Source organism: Artemia franciscana, unplaced genomic scaffold (assembly GCF_032884065.1).
Source record: "Artemia franciscana unplaced genomic scaffold, ASM3288406v1 PGA_scaffold_1179, whole genome shotgun sequence".
NCBI lineage: Eukaryota > Metazoa > Arthropoda > Branchiopoda > Anostraca > Artemiidae > Artemia > Artemia franciscana.
Window position 1 is genome coordinate 149,379 of NW_027062617.1, and position 24,328 is coordinate 173,706.

General features: G+C 36.5%; 1 protein-coding gene across 3 annotated transcripts in view; it reads left to right on the top strand.

The window, feature by feature from the left end:
* The window catches only part of LOC136041204 (lysosome membrane protein 2-like), a 177,554-nt gene that overhangs the window by 86,171 nt on the left and 67,055 nt on the right, over nucleotides 1-24,328 (top strand). For 2 of the 3 annotated variants that reach the window (XM_065725778.1, XM_065725779.1), the window contains one exon: nucleotides 19,498-19,589. In XM_065725778.1, the coding sequence (XP_065581850.1) occupies nucleotides 19,498-19,589 (92 nt within the window). Of the gene's footprint in view, nucleotides 1-7,307; nucleotides 7,444-19,497; nucleotides 19,590-24,328 lie in introns of those variants that run through there. The other variant, XM_065725781.1, reaches the window with a different exon arrangement.

Sequence of the window (24,328 nt, forward strand, 5' to 3'; positions counted from 1 at the left end):
GGGAGGGTAGCGAGAGATAGATTGGAAAGTGATCTGACAGGTCAGAAAATATTATTTTGGAGGACAGGTGGTTTCCCAGGGAAGTGGATACAAAAATGTTGTCAATTACAGTAGCTGTAGACCTCACAGGATCAACTCTAGTAGGAAAAAGGATTGTGGGAAGAAGACCACTTGAGGTGAATGTTTCAAAAAAGGTATCACAATCATTATTATTGCTAACATTTAGTAAATTACAATTGAAGTCCCCAAAAACTATTGCCTTCTTTTGTGGTAAATTAATAAAACTAGAAAAATCATCAAATAGGTTACAAAAGAAAGGGGTCGGAAATGAGGGGGGCTTATAAAATAATGAAAAAATAAAAGAATTCTCGTCAACACTTATGTCTACGATTATTGAATAAATGCATCTATTATTTATAGGTTGCGAGAATAAGGATTCACAGTCTAATAGCCTGGTGAATTTCAGACTTGACCGGATGTAAAGAGAAATGCCGCCAGAGGACTTGGTTAATTTTCTTTCAATATGAATAGCTTGAAAACCAGGGAGGGAAAATTCATTCTTATCATCAATTTCTGAAAGCCATGTTTCCGTTATTCCAATTACGTCAAAAGGGCAGTAACCATTAATTAAAACTAAGTCTTTAAAATTAGCCCACTTATCCCGTATACTTCTGATGTTAAAGCAAATTACATTAAGTTTGGTCTCTTCCATTAGCTTAGGTTTCACATTTTTCACAAAATCAAAAGTGTCGAGATATTCACAGTTAATTTGGTTTAAAGGGCTATCGGGGCTAGCTAAGGGGCTGGTGGGCAAATTATTTTGGTCATCGTAATAGTTAAAAACAACATTATTACACAGTGATAAATTCGTGAGAAACGTAAAATCTTGTACGGTGCACATTTAAACATCCATTGTGGTCTGAGTTTCATCATCTCCTTGATTAGAATATTGGAAATCTTCTTCAGCCGACGAAATATCATTGGTGGTAATTTTGGACTGGGATGGAAAGTTTGCCGTTTTTTTCTTAGATTTCTTGCCTTTGACTAGGGCAGTGGCATCGATTACCGTCTTGGGGGTTGTGGCAATTTCAGAGCCTGCATTGATTTGATTTGCAGTTGAGTCTACAGGCTTAACTAGCTTTGATGTGGAATCTATGTCCTTTTTCATGGAGGATAATTGAGCCATAGCTGTTTCTAATATGTCATCACCTAGGAGTTTAGTGATAGCTTTCTTCTTGAGAGTATTTTTGGTTTCCTCAGCTTCATTACTAACCTCAATTAAGTGACTGACTGTGAGATAAGTTGCAAGCCTTTGCCATTCTTGGCTATTTTTAGATGAATCTTTTGGAGGGCAGGATGTTGAAGTAAACTTAGGTAAGGGATGGGGGGAATGACTAGAACCTTGAGTATGAACATTATTTGCCTCTTTTGGAAATGATACTGTCTTTGCATCTGCTACAGCAACTGTTGCTTGGCTTCTACTGGGCCGATGGGGTGTGGGTTGCCAAGGGATTCTTGCAGCTACAACTGAGTAGGGTAGGTTCATTTTATCAGATGTTCTAAGGATTACAACTCGCTTTTGGTGAGCTGGGCAAGATTGTTTTTGGAGGGCTGTGTGTCCCTTCCGGTTACAATTTCTGCAGAAAGGGTCTGACTCAGGGCATTCACTAATTGCGTGGCCTGTTTTCCCACACTTAAGGCAAGACGGATGGGACTGTTTGCAGTGTTTTTTGCTGTGGCCGTGGGCTAGACAAGTGGAGCATTGTAGGGGCTTAGGCTTATAAATCTTGTAAAAAAGAGACATACCGTACAAGAATATTTCTCCGCTTAGCTCAACTTTGCAGGAAATGAGGATTGAACGGCTAGGGTGAAGAAAACCTTCTTTGTTTAAACTTAGCCTTATAGCAGTTGAAGGATTGATGAGAAGACCTGAAGAATCTATTAGTTCAGTTTGTATTTCCTCCACTTTTACACTGGTATCAACACCATACAGCACATACTTGTGTAACTTTTCCACATCTTTTTTTGTGGCTAAAATTTTTGAGCCATCAAGAATTATTTCTTTGGATTTTGACAGGACATGGTCTGCCGCCTGAGAAGACGTAAAGTAAATATCAATAGACTCGTCCTGCTTGAAAACAAGTTCAAAATTCACCTTGGTGATCAGAAAGACGGCTTTCCTAATTTGCATTATTCGATCTTTTGAAAAGGGTTGGCCATTGGTTTTCTTGATTGAGACAGTATAATAATTGGGGTGATCGTTAGCACTTGTTTCTGGGACACTTGAAGAGAGGGGTTGCACTATCGTTGGTGAACGAGTTTCATCCTTTTTCCTCTTTTTGCCAGGCGTCTCACCTCTTTCATTAGAGGTAGTTTCGGCTAAGGCCTGAATTCCTGACAAGTGGCTAACAGTTTTGGATCGCGTAGTTGGGGGGGTTCTAGGAAGAGTTTTATAGGTAGGTCGGAATGGCGACCGGCTAAGGGTTTCAGTGGGAGTATCCTTCTCGGGTGGTAGCCTTAGGGGCTTTTTTCCCGTCATTTATTCCGACGAGATACTGCAGATTCACAAACTTAATCACAGTTTTTAATCAGCGATAACACCAATATATTCAATTATACACTAATAATAACTCACTGTGTATGAAGTGAGCAATCCCTCACAATTAAGTCCGCAAGTTAATTGCGCAATCACAATACAGTACAAAAAGTAATCCGATTAGGTTCATAAGCTAGTTCCTTTTAGTTCAGATACTAAATTCATACTGATTCAGTGGTCATTCTTAATGAATTGGGACAAAATTTAAGCTTTAGTGTAAAGAGCGAGGTACTGACGAGGGGGTGAACCCCCTCATATGTGTAATAAAAACATGAGAATACAAAAGTTCGTTACGTAAGCTAATTTATAAGTTACGTATATATTTTACTAATAAAAACATTCGTAAAAAATTAAAAGTTCTAGTTGCCTTTTTAAGTAACCAAAAAATCGGAGGGCAGCTAGGCTTCCTCCCCCGTTCATTTTTTCTCAAAATCATTCGATCAAAATTATGAGAAAGCCATTTAGCAAAAAAAAAAAAAATTGTACAAATTTTCTTCTTCCTCATCAACGCCCCGCTCTTTACGGTAAAGTTTTTTACTGTTATAAAAAGTAGAGTTGAGAGAAAGAGTCAAACTTTAGCGCAAAGAGCGGGGCGTTGACGAGGAAGCAGCCCCTTTCATATACAAAGTAATTTCTGTTCGTTTTAAATTTTAATGTCGCTCCTTACTTTCAGTTAAAAAAACTTGTTTTTTTATTCAATTTGGAATAAGGATGAACCATCCTGCACTGCTAATGGGAACTAATTGCATGACTTATGGTTTTGAGCCCAATTGTTGCGCTCAATTAAATGCGCTTTGGACAGCAAAATTTAAATATTGATGAAAATAAAAAAAATAATATTGCGATTACATAAAACCTTCAAAAGTAACAAAATATTTTTAGTTTATCTTGATAGATAAATACCCGAAGAATTTTGAAGAAAAAAAAAGGACGAATTACAGCTTATTGAGTTTTGATGCTCAATAAGGAAACCTTCAGCCTTTGGAACATAATTTTGTAATTGTAATTCCTCATTTTAACGCCAAAAATAATTAAAAATAATTACAATAAGTATTATTAAACGCGGGACCAGTTTTCAAGGACATAGTCCCACGTGGAGGTGTTTTTTTTTTTATTCACATAATGTTGAGCAGGATTTCCTTGTTGTAAAAGCAGTTAAGACTGGCCAGCAATTAAAATAAGAAATACAACTTCCTCGCATGAAAGTGAAGAGACAAGTTAGAACTTAAAACGAATTAAAGGTACCCTTACTATAGGAGTTACTACCTGCCTGATCAGCCCCGGTGTCGTTTGGGAGGGGGCAGTTGCCCCCAAATAATGTGGAGAAAAACGTTATTATATATCCCATGCCCCTTGACAATCTGGATATGAACCCCTTTTGCCCCCCCCCATTGAAAATGCTGGGGATTCGCCCCAGTCAGCCCCTTCTCTTTACTCTAAAGCTTGGCGTCCACTTTAACATCAGATTGTCGTTTAGTAATGACAAGCGCTTATTCAAAAATTTGAACTGTTTTTGTGTTTCTGTTTTAAGTAAATCTGGCACACCATAATGACTTAATGAGTACATTCGTTCTCGGGACCCTCTAGAACAGAACTTAAACTTCAGGGTAAAATTCGGGGTATTGAGGAGACCAGCGACCCTCATCCTATTTAGGGGGATATCTGCATGCTTTAATTCCTTTTGTATTGATTTGCCAAATTGCATCTGTTTGTAAAAAAATTACCTATCTTAAAAACTAATTATTTACATTGTCATTATTAAATGATCATTTTAAAGCAACGCGCGTGGGCGTTAAATATCGGCTTTCAGTTGCAACGCCCGTAGTCGATATTTTCATACAGATTTGAAACTATCAGCTTTCAAACACCTTCAGCTGCAATTGAAAGCTACAATTTTATGTTAAATACTGATCTTTTTTAAGCTGTTTTCTCTTAGGATTCTTATTTTCAAGTTTTGATCTGATGTATTTAAGCTGACAAGCGTACAGGTATCTGCTCTAAGGAAATAAAAGGAAATAAAGGAAATAAAATAAAGTTCCAAGGAAATAAAAATAATTCATTTTTTGGTCCCTTGATCCATCTTAGTTCTAATAAAGGAATAAAGGAAATAAATAAAATAAAGGAAACAAAATAAAGTTCCAAGGAAATAAAATAATTCATTTTTTGGTCCATTGATCCATCTTAGTTCTAATAAAGGAATAAAGGAAATAAATAAAATAAAGGAAATAAAATAAAGTTCCAAGGAAATAAAAATAATTCATTTTTTGGTCCCTTGATCCATCTTAGTTCTAATAAAGGAATAAAGGAAATAAATAAAATAAAGGAAATAAAATAAAGTTCCAAGGAAATAAGAATAATTCATTTTTTGGTCCCTTGATCCATCTTAGTTTTATTCATACCTGAAAACCCTGATTTCCTAAAACTCTTCTTTTGGCTGTTTAAAACTGTGAAGGAAAATTGCGTTCTTGTCGATGTTGCCAAGTTGAAGCGTGAAGAGCCAAACTAATTATTTAAATATGATAACGCTTTTTGTTCATAAAAATCTAATCATAAACAGCCCATTGATTCCCGCATACAACTAAAAGGACTGCCTCCTTAAATTCAGAAAAAAACATCTTTTGGTATTTTCTTTTAAAAATTTTACCCCCTCCCCCTCCACTTTGATTTTGAAAAATTATATTTTTTGCATCTTCATTTAAAAAAAAATTGAAAAAAAGTTACCCACTATATCCTTATTGATTAGCGCCTCTGCATGCAGTATCAGGAGAACGCAAGATCAGTAATTATTTTAATTTGATTTATCCATCAGCCAAACTTTGTTCGTTTGTTTATAAAATTTACTTCCTTGTGACTTAAGGCAGGATAAAAAAAAGGCAAGGTTACTATTGATTTCTATGATGTGTGTAATTTGAGCAAAATTTCCTTGACCTTTCCTTATATCATTACTTTATTGACAATGAAATCGATTTTGAATTATACTTGAATATGTGACAAGTTAAACGAGAGTAGGAAGAAAGAAGTTGAAACAACATTCTTTGAAAAACAAAATTTGTTTAGGAGGGGGGGGGGGGGAGGTGAACGCCAAGCGATATTTCCTCTCTGTCCAAATACATTCGTGCAAAATCCATTTTATTGAGAACTGTTGGCAAGTTCAGGTGTTAATAAGCTAAAACTTTCCAATTAAATTGTAATGGTTTTAACTGAAATGTTGACGCGTCGGAAGCGAAAATGTTGTTATTTAAAAATCAGAGATATCACATGGGACTTAAATTTTTTTAAGGTATATATGATAAGTAATAATTTACTTATTTGTTTCGGTACTTTCGTATTATATGGTACACACGCGAGAAGAGTAAAATCTTGGGAGAGGCTCAATGTGACAAGGGTGCCAATGAGTAAAATCTTTTGGTTGGGTGGGGGGATGAGACAATGGTGCAAATAATTGACCAAATTGATAAATTTATTCTAAAAAAAGAGTAGAAAAAACAAAACACGATAATTGGGTGCAAGAAAAATTCTTGGGGGGCCGCCCCCTGGATCCATCAATGAGTCCTAATGAAATATGCAAAAATATGAAAATACAATGTTGAAATATGCAAAAATATGATGAAAATACAATATTTTTGTAAGATAAAAATATGAAAACTGCAACAAAGAATTATCATAGATGGACCACACACAACGCATTATATTAAATACCTTACCCAACCAAACCGAAATACCATCTCTTTATATTAAGCATAATAAAAATATACCAACAACGTAGATTTCAACTGAGCCTAGGCTAATTTTGGTACTTATATTATAAGAGAAACACCCGAAAATTTGGATTGCGAATGATGCGAACATGAGACAAGAAACTGGTCAAGCAACTTCTTTATACGAGACAATTAGTTTCGGCTTGTTTTTTTTTAATCAATCAATACCTATTAATTCAAATTAAAAATATACAAAACAATATTATGCCCCAACAGAGAGCCGAGCTCGTAAGGCTGGGGCAGTACAAATGCACAGAAAAAAACAACACAACGTCTCGTCATACTAATAATTCGAAAAAGAAAATAAAACTAAAACAAAAAAAACATACAAGGTAGGAGATAACAGAGGAGGCCACCCCAGCGCGAGAACACCGCAACAAAATACATACTAAAATATATTATTAATCAATCCCGATATCCAGGCAAAGAACTAGTTTTGAATTATTTTTGGTTGGAAAACTTATTGTGGCTATATCTTATTTAAGTATTTAGTTGCTAATTTGGTTAGGTTAGGCTAGAATAGGTTTTTTTTAGGTTACGTATTTAATATATGTTATGCTTAACCCCCCTCCTAATGTCCAAATATATTTCCAGAATTTGTTTCTAAACTATAATATTTTCATCATAATTTTGTTTTATTTCATTAGCATTAACCAAACTTCACTTCTCGAGTGTTTCTCGTATAATACTTAAGTACCCTAATTTTCTTCAAATACTGACAGGTATAAACCGGTTATTGTCTGATATTCGAGTGTGTACCATATAATACACAAGTACCTTTGTTTTTTATATCTAAGATTCTGATTTCTAATCACATCTGCTTTCTAATTACTTCCCGAATGTTTTGTTTCTCGACTAAAATTCTCCGTCTCCACATACAACGGATAAGACCACCAACTGGATAAATTCTTAAATTCTGTTCTTGTTTTGTTGTTCCAAGAGGGGAACAGAGTGACTTCTAGGGGTTAGATGCATATCCTTCAGCCTTTAGACTAGTCATTTGAAAGTTCTCGGTGATAAGGGAATGCGTTCTAATTTTGTGCAAAATGACATATCGCCATTATTTGAACAATTCTATTATGTTGAAAGGTAATCACTTGAAAAATTTCGTGTATTTAAGAGTTATGGTAAGGCTACGATTCACCTGGCTTCGCAGTTAAGGGGCTGCATGTACGAAATAAATGATAGTAAAGAGGCTATTTAAAGAAAGCTGCTTGAGTTTGTAGGGTACAGCTACACAAGGTATAATAAGGTGGATATGTTACTATACCAAGAAGGCACATGCAGATATTCTAAAATTATATGCTAATATACTAAAAAAGCATTAACATTTTTATTGTTTTATCTATACAATATAGTGGATTAAGAAATACGCTTTTTGGGTTTTGATCCATAACTAAAAACCATGTCCCTTCTCAATTACGAATTTTTTTCCTGTGGGAGGGGGGATAAGTATTCTTGGGTGTAGCAAAATTTATGTAACGGTTTAGTCTTTGCGTCCTCGGAAGCAAAGACAATATAAACCAAATTTCTTCTTCATTACATTTCAAAATTTTTGTTTGTTAGACCCCCCCCCTAACTTGCAAATATAGTCCTAGGCCAGGCACGTACGCAGGAATTTTTTTCGGGGGGGGGGCCAAAACCTTCGAAACAGCAGATATAAAGTAACACTTTTTTTTATTTAGTAATACAAAAAGCACGTATATTGGAAAATACAGATTAACTTTAATCTGTAATATTGTAGCGGATGGGGGAAAGAAGACTTTTTTTTTTATTTAGTAATGCAAAAAGCACGTATATTGGAAGATACAGATTAACTTTAATCTGTAATATTGTAGCGGATGGGGGGAAGAAGACTGAAGCCTCAAAAGTACGTTTTAGGCTCAGGTTATGTTCATAGCGATTTAGAACCAGTGTTTAATCTACTATATCCCACTGAAAGGGAAATTTTAGGGTTAACAGTGCAAAATGGGTGCTGTGGGGGGGGGGCGGTTCGTCTATTGCAACAAGAGCTAAGAGCTCATATGGCACTTGTGACGAGGCAAGAAGAGCTAAGAGCCAAGAGCTCATATGGTATGAGCTCTAACAAAATTCTATCTAACAAATCAATCTAACAAAGATTGATTTAAGAGGAGAATCAGAGGCTTAATGCCGGTCACGATTTAAAATAAGAGATCTGAGTCACGATGTCCTTCTAAATATCAAAATTCATTAAGATCCGATTACCCACTCGTAAGTTGTAAATACCTCATTTTTTATAATTTTTCCTCTCCCTTCAGCCCCCCAGATGGTCGAATCTGGGAAAACGACTTTATCAAGTCAATTCGTGCAGCTCCCTGACACGCCTACCAATTTTCATCGTCCTAACACGTCTAGAAGCACCAAACTCGCAAAATCACTGAACGCCTCCCCCCAACTCCCCCAAAGAGAGCGAATCCAGTACGGTTACGTCAACCACGTATCAAGGACATTTGCTTATTCTATCCACCAAGCTTCATCCCGATTCCTCCACTCCAAGTGTTTTCCAAGATTTCCCAGTCCAACTCCCCCCAATGTTAAAAGATCTGGTCAGGATTTGAAATAAGAGCTCTGAGACATGAATTCCTTCTAAATATCAAATTTCATTAAGATCCGATCACCTATTCGTAAGATAAAAATACCCCAATTTTCACGTTTTCCAAGAATTCTGGTTTCCCCCTCCAACTCCCCCCAATGTCACAGGATCTGGTCGGAATTTAAAATTAGAGCTTTAAAGCACAAGACCCTTCTAAATATCAAATTTCATTAACATCTGGTCACCCTTTCGTAAGTTACAAATACCTCATTTTTCCAAATTACCCCCCCCCCCAACTCCACTAAACAGAGCAGATCCGGTCCGGTTATGTCAGTCACGTATCTTAGACAAGTTTTTATTCTTCCCATCCAGTTTCATCCTGATCTCTCCGCTTTAAGTATTTTCTAAGATTTCCGGTCCCCCCAACTGCCCCCCCCAATGACGCTGGATCCGGTTGAGATTTAAAATAAGAGACCTGAGTTACGAGGTCCTTCTAAATACGAAGTTTCATGAAGATCCGAACACTCCTTCGTAAGTTAAAAATATGTCATTTTTCTAATTTTTCAGAATTAAACCCATCCCCTCCCAATATGTAAATCATGTATCTAAGACTTCTGCTTATTTTTCCCACCAAGTTTCATCCCGATCCCTCCAATCTAAGCGTTTTCCATGATTTTAGGTTTCCCCCCAAACTCCCTCCAATGTCACCAGATCAGGTCAGGATTTAAAATAAGGGCTTTGAGACACGATATCCTTCTAAATATCAAATTTCAGTAAGATCTGATCACCCGTTCGTAAGTTAAAAATACCTAATTTTTTCTAATGTTTCAGAATTAACCTCCCCCCCCAACTATCCCAAAGAGAGCGGATCCGTTCCGTTTATGTCAATCATGTATCTAGGACTTGTGCTTATTCTTTCCACTCTAGGTGTTTTCCAAGATTTTAGGTTTCCCCCTCCCAACTCCTCCCCCCCCCCTCAATGTCACCAGATCCGGTCGGGATTTAAAATAACAGCTGTGAGACACGATATCCTTCCAAACATCAAATTCCATTAAGATCTGATCAACCGTTCGTAAGCTAAAAATACTTCATTTTTTTATTTTTTCCGAATAATGGGCCCCCACTCCCCCCCCAGATGGTAAAATCGGGGTAACGACTATTTCTAATTTAATCTGGTCCGGTCCCTGATACGCCTGCCAAATTTCATCGTCCTAGCTTACCTGGAAGTGCCTAAAGTAGCAAAACCAGGACCGACAGAATGACAGACCGACAGACAGACCGACAGACCGACAGAATTTGCGATTGCTATATGTCACTTGGTTAATACCAAGTGCCATAAAAACATAGATTTTAATGAAAAACGATAGTTTCCAAAATTGATCCATTAAAAGCTGTACTTTATCCTGAAAGGGGGGGGGATAAACGCCCTAATATCAAGGATAATTCTATTTTGCTGTGGAAAGCACTCTCTTTACAAAAAAAAAAAATAACAGTACAATTGCTAATTACTTCAAAGAGGGTAAAAAGTTAGACAGAAAATGGGTTAATAATTGGGCAGTGACTTGACTGGATAACTGCATGCTGTAAAATCCCCCAAAAAAGGCTTCAAACATGTATATAGATTCTTAATAAATGTCCTACTTTTGCCAGAAATCCCAAGAAACCATGAAGAAATTACACATTTCACAAAATTTCGGGGGGGGGCCGGGCCCGAAGCCCCCCCTGCGTACGTGCCAGCTTTAGGCTGTATACTGATTTTTGTTTCTTTTTTTTTTTACTTAGGATTATGAACCAGCTGTTGATGAGAAATAAGTACGAAATAATCTCTAAATAAGAGAAATAAGTACACAAATATTGCAAACCAACAAATTCAGAAAATCCTCATGTATAACCTAGGGTCCGCCATGCAAAAAGTGGGGTAGCAAAGTAGCAATGCTTCTTGGCAGTTTTCATATTTGTTGGCAGATATTGTCTGAAAATACCAATTTTAATACAAAAATACTTCTTGCTTGAAGAAAACCTGTCAAAACATTGGTTGTGCTGCTAAAGTGTCGGCAGCTTTTGGAATTCTATCGGATTCTGCTACTGGTAGCTTTGGAACTTTTTTCATGCCTGCCTAGGGTTATGTCCATGCAAAAATAACAGTTTAAATAGGGATAAATCCTTTTTATTTGATAGTGAAAAACAATGACAAAAGATTCTGGATATTTTGGTCGCATATACAGTGACCGTCATCATGACACATTGTTATCTATTGATTACGGTTACTGTATATGTGATCAAAATATCCAAATTTTTTATGGCACTTGGTATTAATCAAGTGACATATAGCAATCGCAAATTCTGTCGGTCTGTCGGTCTGTCTGTCTATCAGTCCCGGTTTTGCTACTTTAGGCACTTCCAGGTATGCTAGGACGATGAAATTTGGCAGGCGTATCAGGGACCGGACCAGATTAAATTAGAAATAGAAATCGTTTTCCCGATTTGACCATCTCGGGGGGGGGGGGAGGAGGAGAGCAGGTTAATTTGGAAAAATAGAAAAAATGAAGCATTTTTAACTTACGAACAGCTGATCACATTTTCATAAAATTTGATGTTTGGAAGGATATCATGTCTCAGAGCTGTTATTTTAAATCCCAACCGGCTCTGGTGACATTGGGGGGGGAGTTGGGAGGGGGAAACCTAAAATCTTGGAAAACACTTGGTGGGAAAAATAAGCACAAGTCCTAGATACATGATTGACATAACCAGAACGGACCCGCTCTCTTTGGGGTAGCTCGGGGGGGGGGGTTAATTCTGAAAAATTAGAAAAAATGAGGCATTTTTAACTTACGAACGGGTGATCGGATCTCAATGAAATTTGATATTTAGAAGGATATCGTGTCTCAAAGCTCTTATTTTTAATTCCGACCAGATCTGGTGATATTGGGGGGAGTTTGGGGGGGAACCTAAAATCATGGAAAACGCTTAGAGTGGAGGGATCGGGATGAAACTTGGTGGGAAAAATAAGCAGAAGTCTTAGATACGTGATTGACATAATTGGAATGGATCCGCTCTATTTGGGGGAATTGGGGGGAGGGTTAATTCTGAAAAATCAGAAAAAATGAGGTATTTTTAACTTACGAAAGAGTAATCGGATCTTTATGAAACTTCATATTTAGAAGGACCTCGTAACTCAGATCTCTTATTTTGAATGTCAACCGGATCCAGCGTCATTGAGGGGGAGGGGGAAATCTTAGAAAATACTTAAAGCGAAGACATCAGGATGAAACTGGATGGGAAGAATAAAAACAAGTCTAAGATACGTGACTGACATAACCGGACCGGATCCCCTCTTTTTTTTGGAGTTTGAGGGGGGGGGGGTAATTTGGAAAAATGAGGTATTTGTAACTTACGAACGGGTGATCAGATCTTAATGAAATTTGATATTTAGAAGGATCTTGTGCTTTAAAGCTCTTATTTTAAATTCTGACCAGATCCTGTGACGTTGAGGGGAGTTGGAGGGGGAAATCGGAATTCTTGGAAAATGTGAAAATTGAGATATTTTTTATCTTGCGATAAGGTGATCCGATCTTTATGAAACTTGATATATAGAAGGATCTTATGTCTCAGATGCTCCATTTTCGACTCGAATTGGATCCGGGGACGTAGGGGGTTGGAGGAGGGAAACAGAAATCTTGGAAAACGCTTAGAGTGGAGAGATCGGATGAAACTTGATGGGAAGAATAAGCACAAGTTCTAGATACGTGATTGACATAATTGGAACGGATCCGTTCTCTTTGGAGGAGCTGGGGAGTGTTAATTTGGAAAAATTAGAAAAATTGAGGTATTTTTAACTGAAGAACGGGTGACCGGATCTTAATGAAATTTGATATTTGAAAGGAATTCATGTCTCAGAGCTCTTATTTCAAATCCCGACCAGATCTGTTGACATTGGGGGGAGTTGGAGGGGGAAATCGGAAATCTTGGAAAATGCTTAGAGTGGAGGAATAGGGATGAAGCTTGGTGGATAGGATAAGCAAATGTCGTAGATACGTGATTGACGTAACCGTACTGGATTCACTCTCTTTGGGGGAGTTGGGGGGAGGGGTTCAGTGCTTTGACGAGTTTGCTGCTTCTGGACGTGCTAGGACGATGAAAATTGGTAGGCGTGTCAGGGAGCTGCACAAATTGACTTGATAAAGTCGTTTTCCCAGATTCGGGCTGGGACGCTTGGACACTGTTGTGGTGGCAGTGACTATTCTCTTTGTAAAAAAGATATTTAATGGGGAAATAAACAGTGCTAAGTTGTTTTTGGTGCCTGATTTCTGCAAGCAAATAGAATATCACCAAAAATCGAATAAATAGAGATTTTGCTGCATAAAACAGGAACAAAGTAAGGGTTCGATTATTATGGTGTATGGTTCAGCAGAGCCCTTAACTAGACTTCTACCAAAAATCCAAAAGCAACTCCAAATACCTTGGAATTAATGAAAGATGCAGGAGGTGGAACTATCAAATCATGGTACTGTTGTTTTTAGCTAGGGAAATTTAAAACCCCTCCTGCCTCTTGTGTACATGACTACTTATTACGGAATTCACATGAAGATGTAAATAAAAAAGGCCTATAAATGTTTTCTTCACATACTACATTGTTTTAGGACCTTAGTAGCCAGGAAGCGTTTTCAGTCAAATACATACATATATACACACCAGAATCCCTCAATCACTTGATCTTTAAATGTCAATACATCCAGTAAGTTACAACAAATATAAAGGAAATCTCCTGTAATGCGAATTTCGGTACGTCCGTATTACGCCAATGTACACTCGAGAAGTGAAGTTAGGTTAATTCTAATAAAGTATACCGAAATATGATGAAAATATAATGCTTTAGTTCATATAATAATCTAATTTGGGCCATATATTTGTACATTAGGGGGGTGGAGTTGGGATAAAGTAACCTTACCCCAATCCCCCTAATGTGCAAACATATAGCCCAAATTATACAAGGCCGATGCATTCTGTCACTTGTCATTTGTCTTTTGATACTGGTTTTCTTGTATCTGGTTTGTTGTTTGACACTATGACACTGGTTTTCTTGTATCTTACTTTCAACAAACTCTTGAGAGTATACTGGCTAGTACGGAAGTACCCAAATCTCAAGCCTGACAATTATAAGGTTGGTGCTTATAATTGCACCAACCCCCCATTACCTCTAAAAGACTGCTTTATAGAAGGATCATCACTTTCTTGAGCACTCGAAGATCAAAGGGAAAAGTGTACAAATATTGGCATCAATTATTGATCCACACCTCTTGTAAATAAAATTCTCGTCGTGAAGTCGAAAGGACACCGAAGCAGACTCTGAAGGTTCTCCTGATAAAGAAGAAGAGGAAGAAGATTTAAAGATTTCAGAGTTTGTTTGTGGGGCCAAGATGACATCAGGGCAGGAAAAACAAATAATGGTTGAGAAGAATTTACTAAAGGAATAAATATTGGCAGGGGCTTATTTTTCAATGGGGGAGGGGGGAGCAATCGCCCTCCCAGACCTTGGTTTGCCCTTCTCAGACCCCAGGTGAAAATTAGTTTCTTTTGTCAAAACTAAGATAAGCCTGTACAATTCAAGTATTCACAGAAACAGGCTAGTTTTCTTTAGTATATCTTCACCTTTATGTTATTATTAGATAAAAAAACAAGTTTTTTTAACTGAAAGTAAGGAGCGACATTAAAACTTAAAACGAACAGAAATTACCCCGTATATGAAAGGGGCTGCTCCCTCTTCAACGTCTTGCTCTTTGCAGTAAAGTTTGACTCTTTCTCTCAACTCTACTTTTTAAAACAGTAAAAACTTTAGCGTAAAGAGCGGGGCGTTGAAGAAGGAGCAGCCCCTTTCATATACGGGGTAATTTCTGTTCGTTTTAAGTTTTAATGTCGCTCCTTACTTTCAGTTAAAAAAACTTGTTTTTTATTTAATTTCTGAACGTTTTTTAGTTAATCCATGTTTTGATTTCGGCTCTCCGCAGATGAATAATTAAAGCGAAATTTGCATATTTATTTATTTGGCTAAATGACTTTCCCATAGTTTAGATCGAATGATTTTGCGAAAAAAGGAGGGGAAGGAGGCCCATTTGGTCTCCAATTTTCTGGGTACTTAAAAAGGCAACTAGAACTTTTAGTTTTTACGAACGTTTTCATTAGTAAAAGATATACGCAACTTACGAATTAGCTTACGTAACAAACTTCTATGTTCGTATGTTTTTATTACGTATATGAGAAGGTTCGCCCACTCGTCAATACCTCGTCAATAACTCTTTGCATTAAAGCTTAAATTTTGTCCCCTGAATCACAAAGGCCGTAGAATAAATAGTTGAAATTACTAAAAATTCTTTAGCGTAAAGAGTGAGGTATTAGGAGGAGGTGAACCCCTTATATGCGTAATATTTTCTGTTCGTTTTAAGTTTTAATGCTACTCCATACTTCCAGTTGAAAAAAACTTTTTCATATTTATTCTCTCATTGTTTTTTTAAATAATGCTAGGAAATGCTGCGCCCCCTTTATGGAAATCTTCTTCCCCCATGCGAAATTCCTCCATGGAAAATTTCCCCCACATAGCGCCTTCTTCTCAACCCCTCCTCCCCAAAAAAAAATCCCCCTGAAAACGTATTATTTTCCAATAACCATTAATATATGCAAACACTGGTCAAAATTTGCAACTTGCAGCCCCTCTCACGGGGACTGTGGGGGAGTAAGTCGTCCCCAAAGACATAGTTATAAGGTTTTTCGACTATGCTGATTAAAATGGATATCTCAGAATTTTGATCCGACTACTTTGGGAAAAAAAGAGCGTGGGAGGGGGCCTAGGTGCCAGCCGATTTTTTTGGTCACTTAAAAAGGGCACTAGAACTTTTCATTTCCGTTCGAATGAGCCCTCTCTCAAAATTCTAGGACCACTGGGTAGATATGATCACCCCTGGGAAAAAAAACAAACAAACAAATAAACACGCATCCGTGATTTGTCTTCTGGCAAAAACTACAAAATTCCACATTTTTGTAGATAGGATCTTGGAACTTGTACAATAGGGTTCTCTGATACGCTGAATCTGATGGTGTGATTTTCATTAAGATTCTATGACTTTTAGGGGGTGTTTCGCCCTATTTTCTAAAATAGGGCAGATTTTCTCAGGCTCGTAACTTTTGATGGGTAAGACTAAACTTGATAAAACTTATATATTTAAAATCAGCATTAAAATGCAATTCTTTTGATGTAACTATTGGTATCAAAATTCCGTTTTTTAGAGTTTTGGTTACTATTGAGCCGGGTCGCTCCTTACGTTCGTTACCACAACTGTTTGATATGGCTCATTTTTCAGTTTTCACTGTCATTTTCATTTGATTTGGGAAAGTTGGCTCCAGCTTTGCCCCCCCCTCAGGATTTTGACGAAATTATGCCACGTAATATTGGTATTCCAGAACTTTCTGTCAATATTACAAGCATAGAAACAATTCATCGTGATTTGCTACGCTATCTAGTTTTGAATATTACTCTTGAAATTTTCCAACAAGGTTTGTTGGAGAAATTCTCGAACAATGTTACCTAACAGTTTTTTAGCTCCCTCTTTTAACAACGGAATAAGTCTGAATAGGAATTCTGTGTAAAGAGAGGGAAATTATCCAATTCCATCAGAAGCGAATTTTGAAGATCGTCTCCCATTTAATATATTTTTTCCGCTTCTTCGAACTCTCTACATTTGAAATGTACGGCCCTTTGTTAATCTACTTTTTATTGTTTCTTTGTTGCTGTGTTACTGTGTATCTGTATTTGCCCTTTGACTCTCTATGACCCTTTGCTACTTAGCAACAGAACAATTCAGTTTTATTCTAATTGTAATCTATTCTAATCAGCACTTTTCCTTAGAGTTAAATTTTTGCGGAACTATCATTAATAAAGAAAAACAATGGCCAGAAAAAAAACAGCTGAAAATATTAAATATGGAGCGTTTAAAAAGGAGCATTCGAAATCCTGACAAGGAGCGAGTCTTTTCAGAATTGGTTTTCGAGTAGTTAAAAATTTCTACTACTTTCGTTGTAAAAAGCGAGAGTGTAAAGAGACAGGCTTTGGATAGTTTGGGATGAAGGAGGAGTGTTCGTTGCTGTGTTGACCTCAGGCGGCTTGGTGCTGCGGGAAGTTGCTAGTAATAGTGGTAATAGTAGACAATTTCTATCTCAGGTTGTGATTTATTGAAAACACAGGAAGACAGTAATAAACGATAAATTAGAAGCTAAGTTTGTGGAGTCGATGAGGACTTGATGATCAGTCTCTGATCAGAACAAAATGTCAATGATCAAGTGAGAGCGTTCAAAGATCTCGACCCTGGTACATCGTTTAAGCAAATCAAAATGACACGTATGTTGTCTACAAGGCTATAACCGGGGGCAAGGGGTTTGAACCCCTCCCCCTGAAATGTTTGCGGACTCATAAAAACATTGCAAAAATGAAAATAAACATATTTTTGTCGCACTTTGTACCCCCGCCTGGAGAAAAAAGAAAAACCAAACTTCACTCGGCAAAAATGACCTAAGTTCTTCGCGAATGGCCCTTCCTTCGCTCATTGTCTTTGCTTTGCTTTCACTTGCTTCTCTTGAACAGCGGGACTTAAGTCTTTTCGAAGACGATTTTTGCTTAGCTCTGGCGGGGACACGAGTCCTCGACTTTCATAAACATTGCCCTTGGTTAGGTTCATTGATCGGAAGTTGATTTTCTTAGAATCGTGAATTTCAGGCAAAAAAAAAAAAAAAATGATCAGTATTATGACAAAAATCTAAGTCGAGTTTTTCTTGATGTTCTTTTTTTTCTCAAATCAAGAAAAGACTATTCCAAAAGAAACTATCAATGCTTCTGAAGTCACTGCATATCCCACGGTCCAAAGGAACGGAATGCAATAGAATTTCTAGTTTCTAGCTTCGAAAGTTTAAAACTAAAGACTTCGAGTCTATTCCTGGTCTAATTTTCATTGCTTTCATTACACATGTGTATTTTTATCACGATTTAGAAAATTAGAAAGCGGAAATTAGCTTACTTGACCAATGCGCCAACGACAAGAATGCATCAAGTCTGTGGACAGTAACTTCGGAATAAGTGCGGACCAGACATACATGGAATAAGGTTTGCCCCTCCCCAAATAAATTCATATGGATGTATCTCCCTATGCACGGGCGATCTGTCAATTTTGTCATTGATTGAAAAAGCAGTAAACTGTTTGTCATTTTTTCTGATAATGACGATTGAGGAGTAAATAAGAAGAAGGTGTACCTGAGGAGATCAAACTCAATATATATATATATATATATATATATATATATATATATATATATATATATATATATATATATATATATATATATATATATATATATATATATATATATATATGTATATATATATATATATATATATATATATATATGTATATATATATATATATATATATATATATATGTATATATATATATATATATATATATATATATATATATATATATATATATATATATATATATATATATATATATATATATATATATATATATATATATATATATATATATATATATATATATATATATATATATATATATATATATATATATATATATATATATATATATATATATATATATACATGTATTATTTATAACCCACTAATAACAAAAATGTAAATGGTGGAATAAAAACACAGGAATGATGGATTTGGACTTGACAGGAAGTTAAGACTGATATGACCACTGACAGTGTATTATTACCCAGTAGAAGCAGAAAATTCTAATTTATTATTCTGGCTCTTGATTAAAGGTCTGATTTTCTTTGGGTCCAGCCAGAAGTTTTCTTTTTTTTTTTAGCTCTTACCATATAATTAAAACTAGTTGTCCATCAGTTGGTTAATTAATTCGTCTTTCCGTTGAATTTGCAACAAAATTATTCAAGCTACACGCGTGAGGTTTTTGCAGAATCATTTTGGAAGCATAAGGGACTGTAAAATATGAATAAAAACCTGGAAGATGTCATGCTAACGAGTGCGTGTGGGCCAAAGGCCTGAACTGCTGAACGACGTGAGCGAAGAGAGGTGATGTGAGGCTAATAAAATGTAAAGGCTGCAGGCCTGTTGATGAGGGCTGAAGGCACTGGTGAGCAGTGAGGTGAAAAAAAGCTAACGAAGCTGTATTGTATGCCAGTTGTACAGTAAAATGGTTCGGGCTAGGTTAAAATGCAGAACGCAGGCTAGTTAAAAAAAGAAAGAAATTTGCTACTTGTTTGCAAGCTTGAATAGAGCTTCCCACACGAAGGCAGAATAATGGCTCGTTGAAACAAAAGCTCAGTCGGACCAACTGGTTCTTTCATCAAAATGAAGCAAGGTAAAAAAAAACACAGCTAATATTTTACTTTTTGTTTTATATTTTATTTTGCGTTTTATGATTTTGGGAGGTAATGCTTTGGTCTTTTTCCAAGCCACTAGCTTGAGATTCCTCTAAACAGTTTCCCTTACTCTTTGGTGTGATTTTGAAGATTATATTTTAATATCAAATGAATTTATTGCTGTTCTTTTTTCTAGCGATATTGGCAATAATTGGTGTGCTCTTCCTCGTGATGGGTATACTCAGTACCATGTACTTTTCATCCATGATTGATGCTTTTATACAATCGGTAAGTCATGAACAACCTTCAAGATTTGACCTATATATATATATATATATATATATATATATATATATATATATATATATATATATATATATATATATATATATGTTTATATATATACTAGGTGTTGGGGTGGTGCTTCGCGCCACCCCAACACCTAGTTGGTGGGGGCGCTTCGCGCCCCCCAAGCCCCCCCCGCGCGCGTAAGTCGTTACGCGCCATATTAATTACGCGCCATTGTAGTTGTGTCCCTATGTCTCACCTGTGAATATAGATAGATATATATATATATATATATTTTTCACTACGTAAAACTTGCGAATATATATATATATATATATATATATATATATATATATATATATATATATAAATAAGTTGTCTGTCTGTGTGTCTGTCTGTGGATCAGGTGACGTCATGTTTCTGTGTTGACTGACGTCATGAAATTAGTTGTCGTCATTTTTGCTTTGACGGTGACGTCATTCAAGATATTTAAGACATATGTTCACGTAGAAATCTATTAATGTTTAAGTTTACAATGACTGATGAACTTACCATGGCAAAAGCCGATGAAGATGCTCAAAGAGTCTATGCCAAAAAACTTGCTGCTGATAGAGAAAGTCAGAAAAGAAAGCGTGCCGAGGAATCAAAAGAACAGCAAGGAAACAGGCTTGAGGCTGATAGAGAAAGAAAGAACAGAAAGCGTGCCGAGGAATCAAAAGAACAGCAAGGAAACAGGCTTGAGGCTGATAGAGAAAGAAAGAACAGAAAGCGTGCCGAGGAATCAGAAGAATAGCAAGGAAACAGGCTTGAGGCTGATAGAGAAAAAAAGAACAGAAAGCGTGCCGAGGAACTACCAGAGCAACGCGGAAGCAGACTTGCTGCTAAAAGAGAAAGTGAAAAAAGAAGGCGTGCCGAGGAATTACAAGAACAGCAAGAAATCAGGCTTGCTGCTGATAGAGAAAGTAAGAAAAGAAAGCGTGCCGAGGAATCACAAGAACAGCAAGAAATCAGGCTTGCTGCTGATAGAGAAAGTAAGAAAAGAAAGCGTGCCGAGGAATCAGAGCAACCTGAAAGTTATCGCCTGGCATTCAGGTACAACCCAGTCGATGATTATAGCTTGAGTAGATGTGTTCAAATCGGGACAATGTCTAAAATTTGTCCCTATTGCAAGGCCTTGAAATTCAATGGTGAAACAATGGGAATGTGTTGCGCCTCAGGAAAAGTTAAACTTCCTCTATTGGCTGCACCACCAGAGCCATTGAAGACGAATGAATGCTTGCCTGAAAAATTCTAATTTATGGGCACACGTAAAAATATTAAAATTAACTACAAATATGCGTGTCCGATTGCAAAACGATGACTCTGGTCAAACATTTTCAGATCAATTGCTGACAATTGGAAACGGAAAGCTCCCAGTAGACTCAATTTCAGGACGTATACAACTACCTGCTGATTTCTGTAATTTAGTGACGTCCAAAAATGAATTGATTGAAAAAGTATTTCCGAATATTCTAAAAAATTATAAAAATAATAAATGGCTAAGTGAAAGAGCGATTCTCGCACCCAAAAATATAGACGTCCACGAAATCAACAATATTGTTTTGACCAAGATTCGAGACCAGGCAGTCCTTTACAAGTCAGTCGACACAGTTTTGGAACCAAATGAAGCGGTTAATTATCCATCTGAATTTTTAAATTCCATAGATCTTTCAGGGTTTCCACCACACGTGCTACAACTAAAAATAGGCGTACCAATAATACTTTTAAGAAATATAAACCCACCAAAGCTTTGCAATGGCACTCGACTTGCCGTAAAAAAAAACAATGGAAAACCTAATAGAGGCCACAATCTTGACAGGGCCTTTTGAGGGTGAGGCTGTTCTTATTCCTCGCATTCCCATGATTCCAACGGATCTGCCTTTTCAATTTAAAAGATTGCAATTCCCAATTCGATTAGCATTTGCAATCACCATTAACAAAGCTCAAGGTCAATCATTAGAAAAATGTGGTATAGATCTTAATACTGATTGTTTTTCCCATGGACAATTGTACGTTGCATGTTCGAGGGTCGGTAAACCTGACAATCTATTTATATGCAGCGACAATTGGACAGCGAAGAATGTTGTATATTCGCAAGTTTTACGCAGTTAATTTGTATTGTATCTATCTATCTATCTATCTATATAAAAACGAGTTGTGTGTATGCATGTTTGTTTGTTTGTAAAAAGAGCGTTTGCATATGATGTCATTATTAGTACATACGGCTTTGTATATGCAGAGACAATGGGAAAGCCAAGAATGTTGTATATTCGCAATTTTTACGTAGTTTAACTCCTGTAGACGAAATGAATGCTTGCCTAAAAAATTCTAATTTATGGGCACACGTAAAAATATTAAAATTAACTACAAATATGCGTGTCCGATTGCAAAACGATGACTCTGGTCAAACAGTAGACTCAATTTCAGGACGTATACAACTACCTGCTGATTTCTGTAATTTAGTGACGTCCAAAAATGAATTGATTGAAAAAGTATTTCCGAATATTCTAAAAAATTATAAAAATAATAAATGGCTAAGTGAAAGAGCGATTCTCGCACCCAAAAATATAGACGTCCACGAAATCAACAATATTGTTTTGACCAAGATTCGAGACCAGGCAGTCCTTTACAAGTCAGTCGACACAGTTTTTGGAACCAAATGAAGCGGTTAATTATCCATCTGAATTTTTAAATTCCATAGATCCTTCAGGGTTTCCACCACACGTGCTACAACTAAAAATAGGCGTACCAATAATACTTTTAAGAAATATAAACCCACCAAAGCTTTGCAATGGCACTCGACTTGCCGTAAAAAAAAACAATGGAAAACCTAATAGAGGCCACAATCTTGACAGGGCCTTTTGAGGGTGAGGCTGTTCTTATTCCTCGCATTCCCATGATTCCAACGGATCTGCCTTTTCAATTTAAAAGATTGCAATTCCCAATTCGATTAGCATTTGCAATCACCATTAACAAAGCTCAAGGTCAATCATTAGAAAAATGTGGTATAGATCTTAATACTGATTGTTTTTCCCATGGACAATTGTACGTTGCATGTTCGAGGGTCGGTAAACCTGACAATCTATTTATATGCAGCGACAATTGGACAGCGAAGAATGTTGTTTATTCGCAAGTTTTACGCAGTTAATTTGTATTGTATCTATCTATCTATCTATCTATATAAAAACGAGTTGTGTGTATGCATGTTTGTTTGTTTGTAAAAAGAGCGTTTGCATATGATGTCATTATTAGTACATACGGCTTTGTATATGCAGAGACAATGGGAAAGCCAAGAATGTTGTATATTCGCAATTTTTACGTAGTTTAACTCCTGTAGACGAAATGAATGCTTGCCTAAAAAATTCTAATTTATGGGCACACGTAAAAATATTAAAATTAACTACAAGTATGCGTGTCCGATTGCAAAACGATGACTCTGGTCAAACAGTAGACTCAATTTCAGGACGTATACAACTACCTGCTGATTTCTGTAATTTAGTGACGTCCAAAAATGAATTGATTGAAAAAGTATTTCCGAATATTCTAAAAAATTATAAAAATAATAAATGGCTAAGTGAAAGAGCGATTCTCGCACCCAAAAATATAGACGTCCACGAAATCAACAATATTGTTTTGACCAAGATTCGAGACCAGGCAGTCCTTTACAAGTCAGTCGACACAGTTTTTGGAACCAAATGAAGCGGTTAATTATCCATCTGAATTTTTAAATTCCATAGATCTTTCAGGGTTTCCACCACACGTGCTACAACTAAAAATAGGCGTACCAATAATACTTTTAAGAAATATAAACCCACCAAAGCTTTGCAATGGCACTCGACTTGCCGTAAAAAAAAACAATGGAAAACCTAATAGAGGCCACAATCTTGACAGGGCCTTTTGAGGGTGAGGCTGTTCTTATTCCTCGCATTCCCATGATTCCAACGGATCTGCCTTTTCAATTTAAAAGATTGCAATTCCCAATTCGATTAGCATTTGCAATCACCATTAACAAAGCTCAAGGTCAATCATTAGAAAAATGTGGTATAGATCTTAATACTGATTGTTTTTCCCATGGACAATTGTACGTTGCATGTTCGAGGGTCGGTAAACCTGACAATCTATTTATATGCAGCGACAATTGGACAGCGAAGAATGTTGTTTATTCGCAAGTTTTACGCAGTTAATTTGTATTGTATCTATCTATCTATCTATCTATATAAAAACGAGTTGTGTGGATGCATGTTTGTTTGTTTGTAAAAAGAGCGTTTGCATATGACGTCATTATTAGTACATACGGCTTTGTATATGCACAGACAATGGGAAAGCCAAGAATGTTGTTTATTCGCAATTTTTACGTAGTTTGAAACACATATATAAATCTATCTATATTCACAGGTGGGACACAGGGACACAACTACAATGGCGCATAACTAATATGGCGTGTAACGACTTACGCGTGCGGGGGGGCTTGGGGGGGGGGTGCGAAGCGCCCCACCAACTAGGTGTTGGGGTGGCACGGAGCGCCACCCCAACAGCTAGTACATATATATATATATATATATATATATATATATATATATATATATATATATATATATATATATATATATATATATATATATATATATATATATATATATATATGTGTGTTTGTTTTTAACTACGTAAAACTTGCGAATATACAACATTCTTTGCTGTCC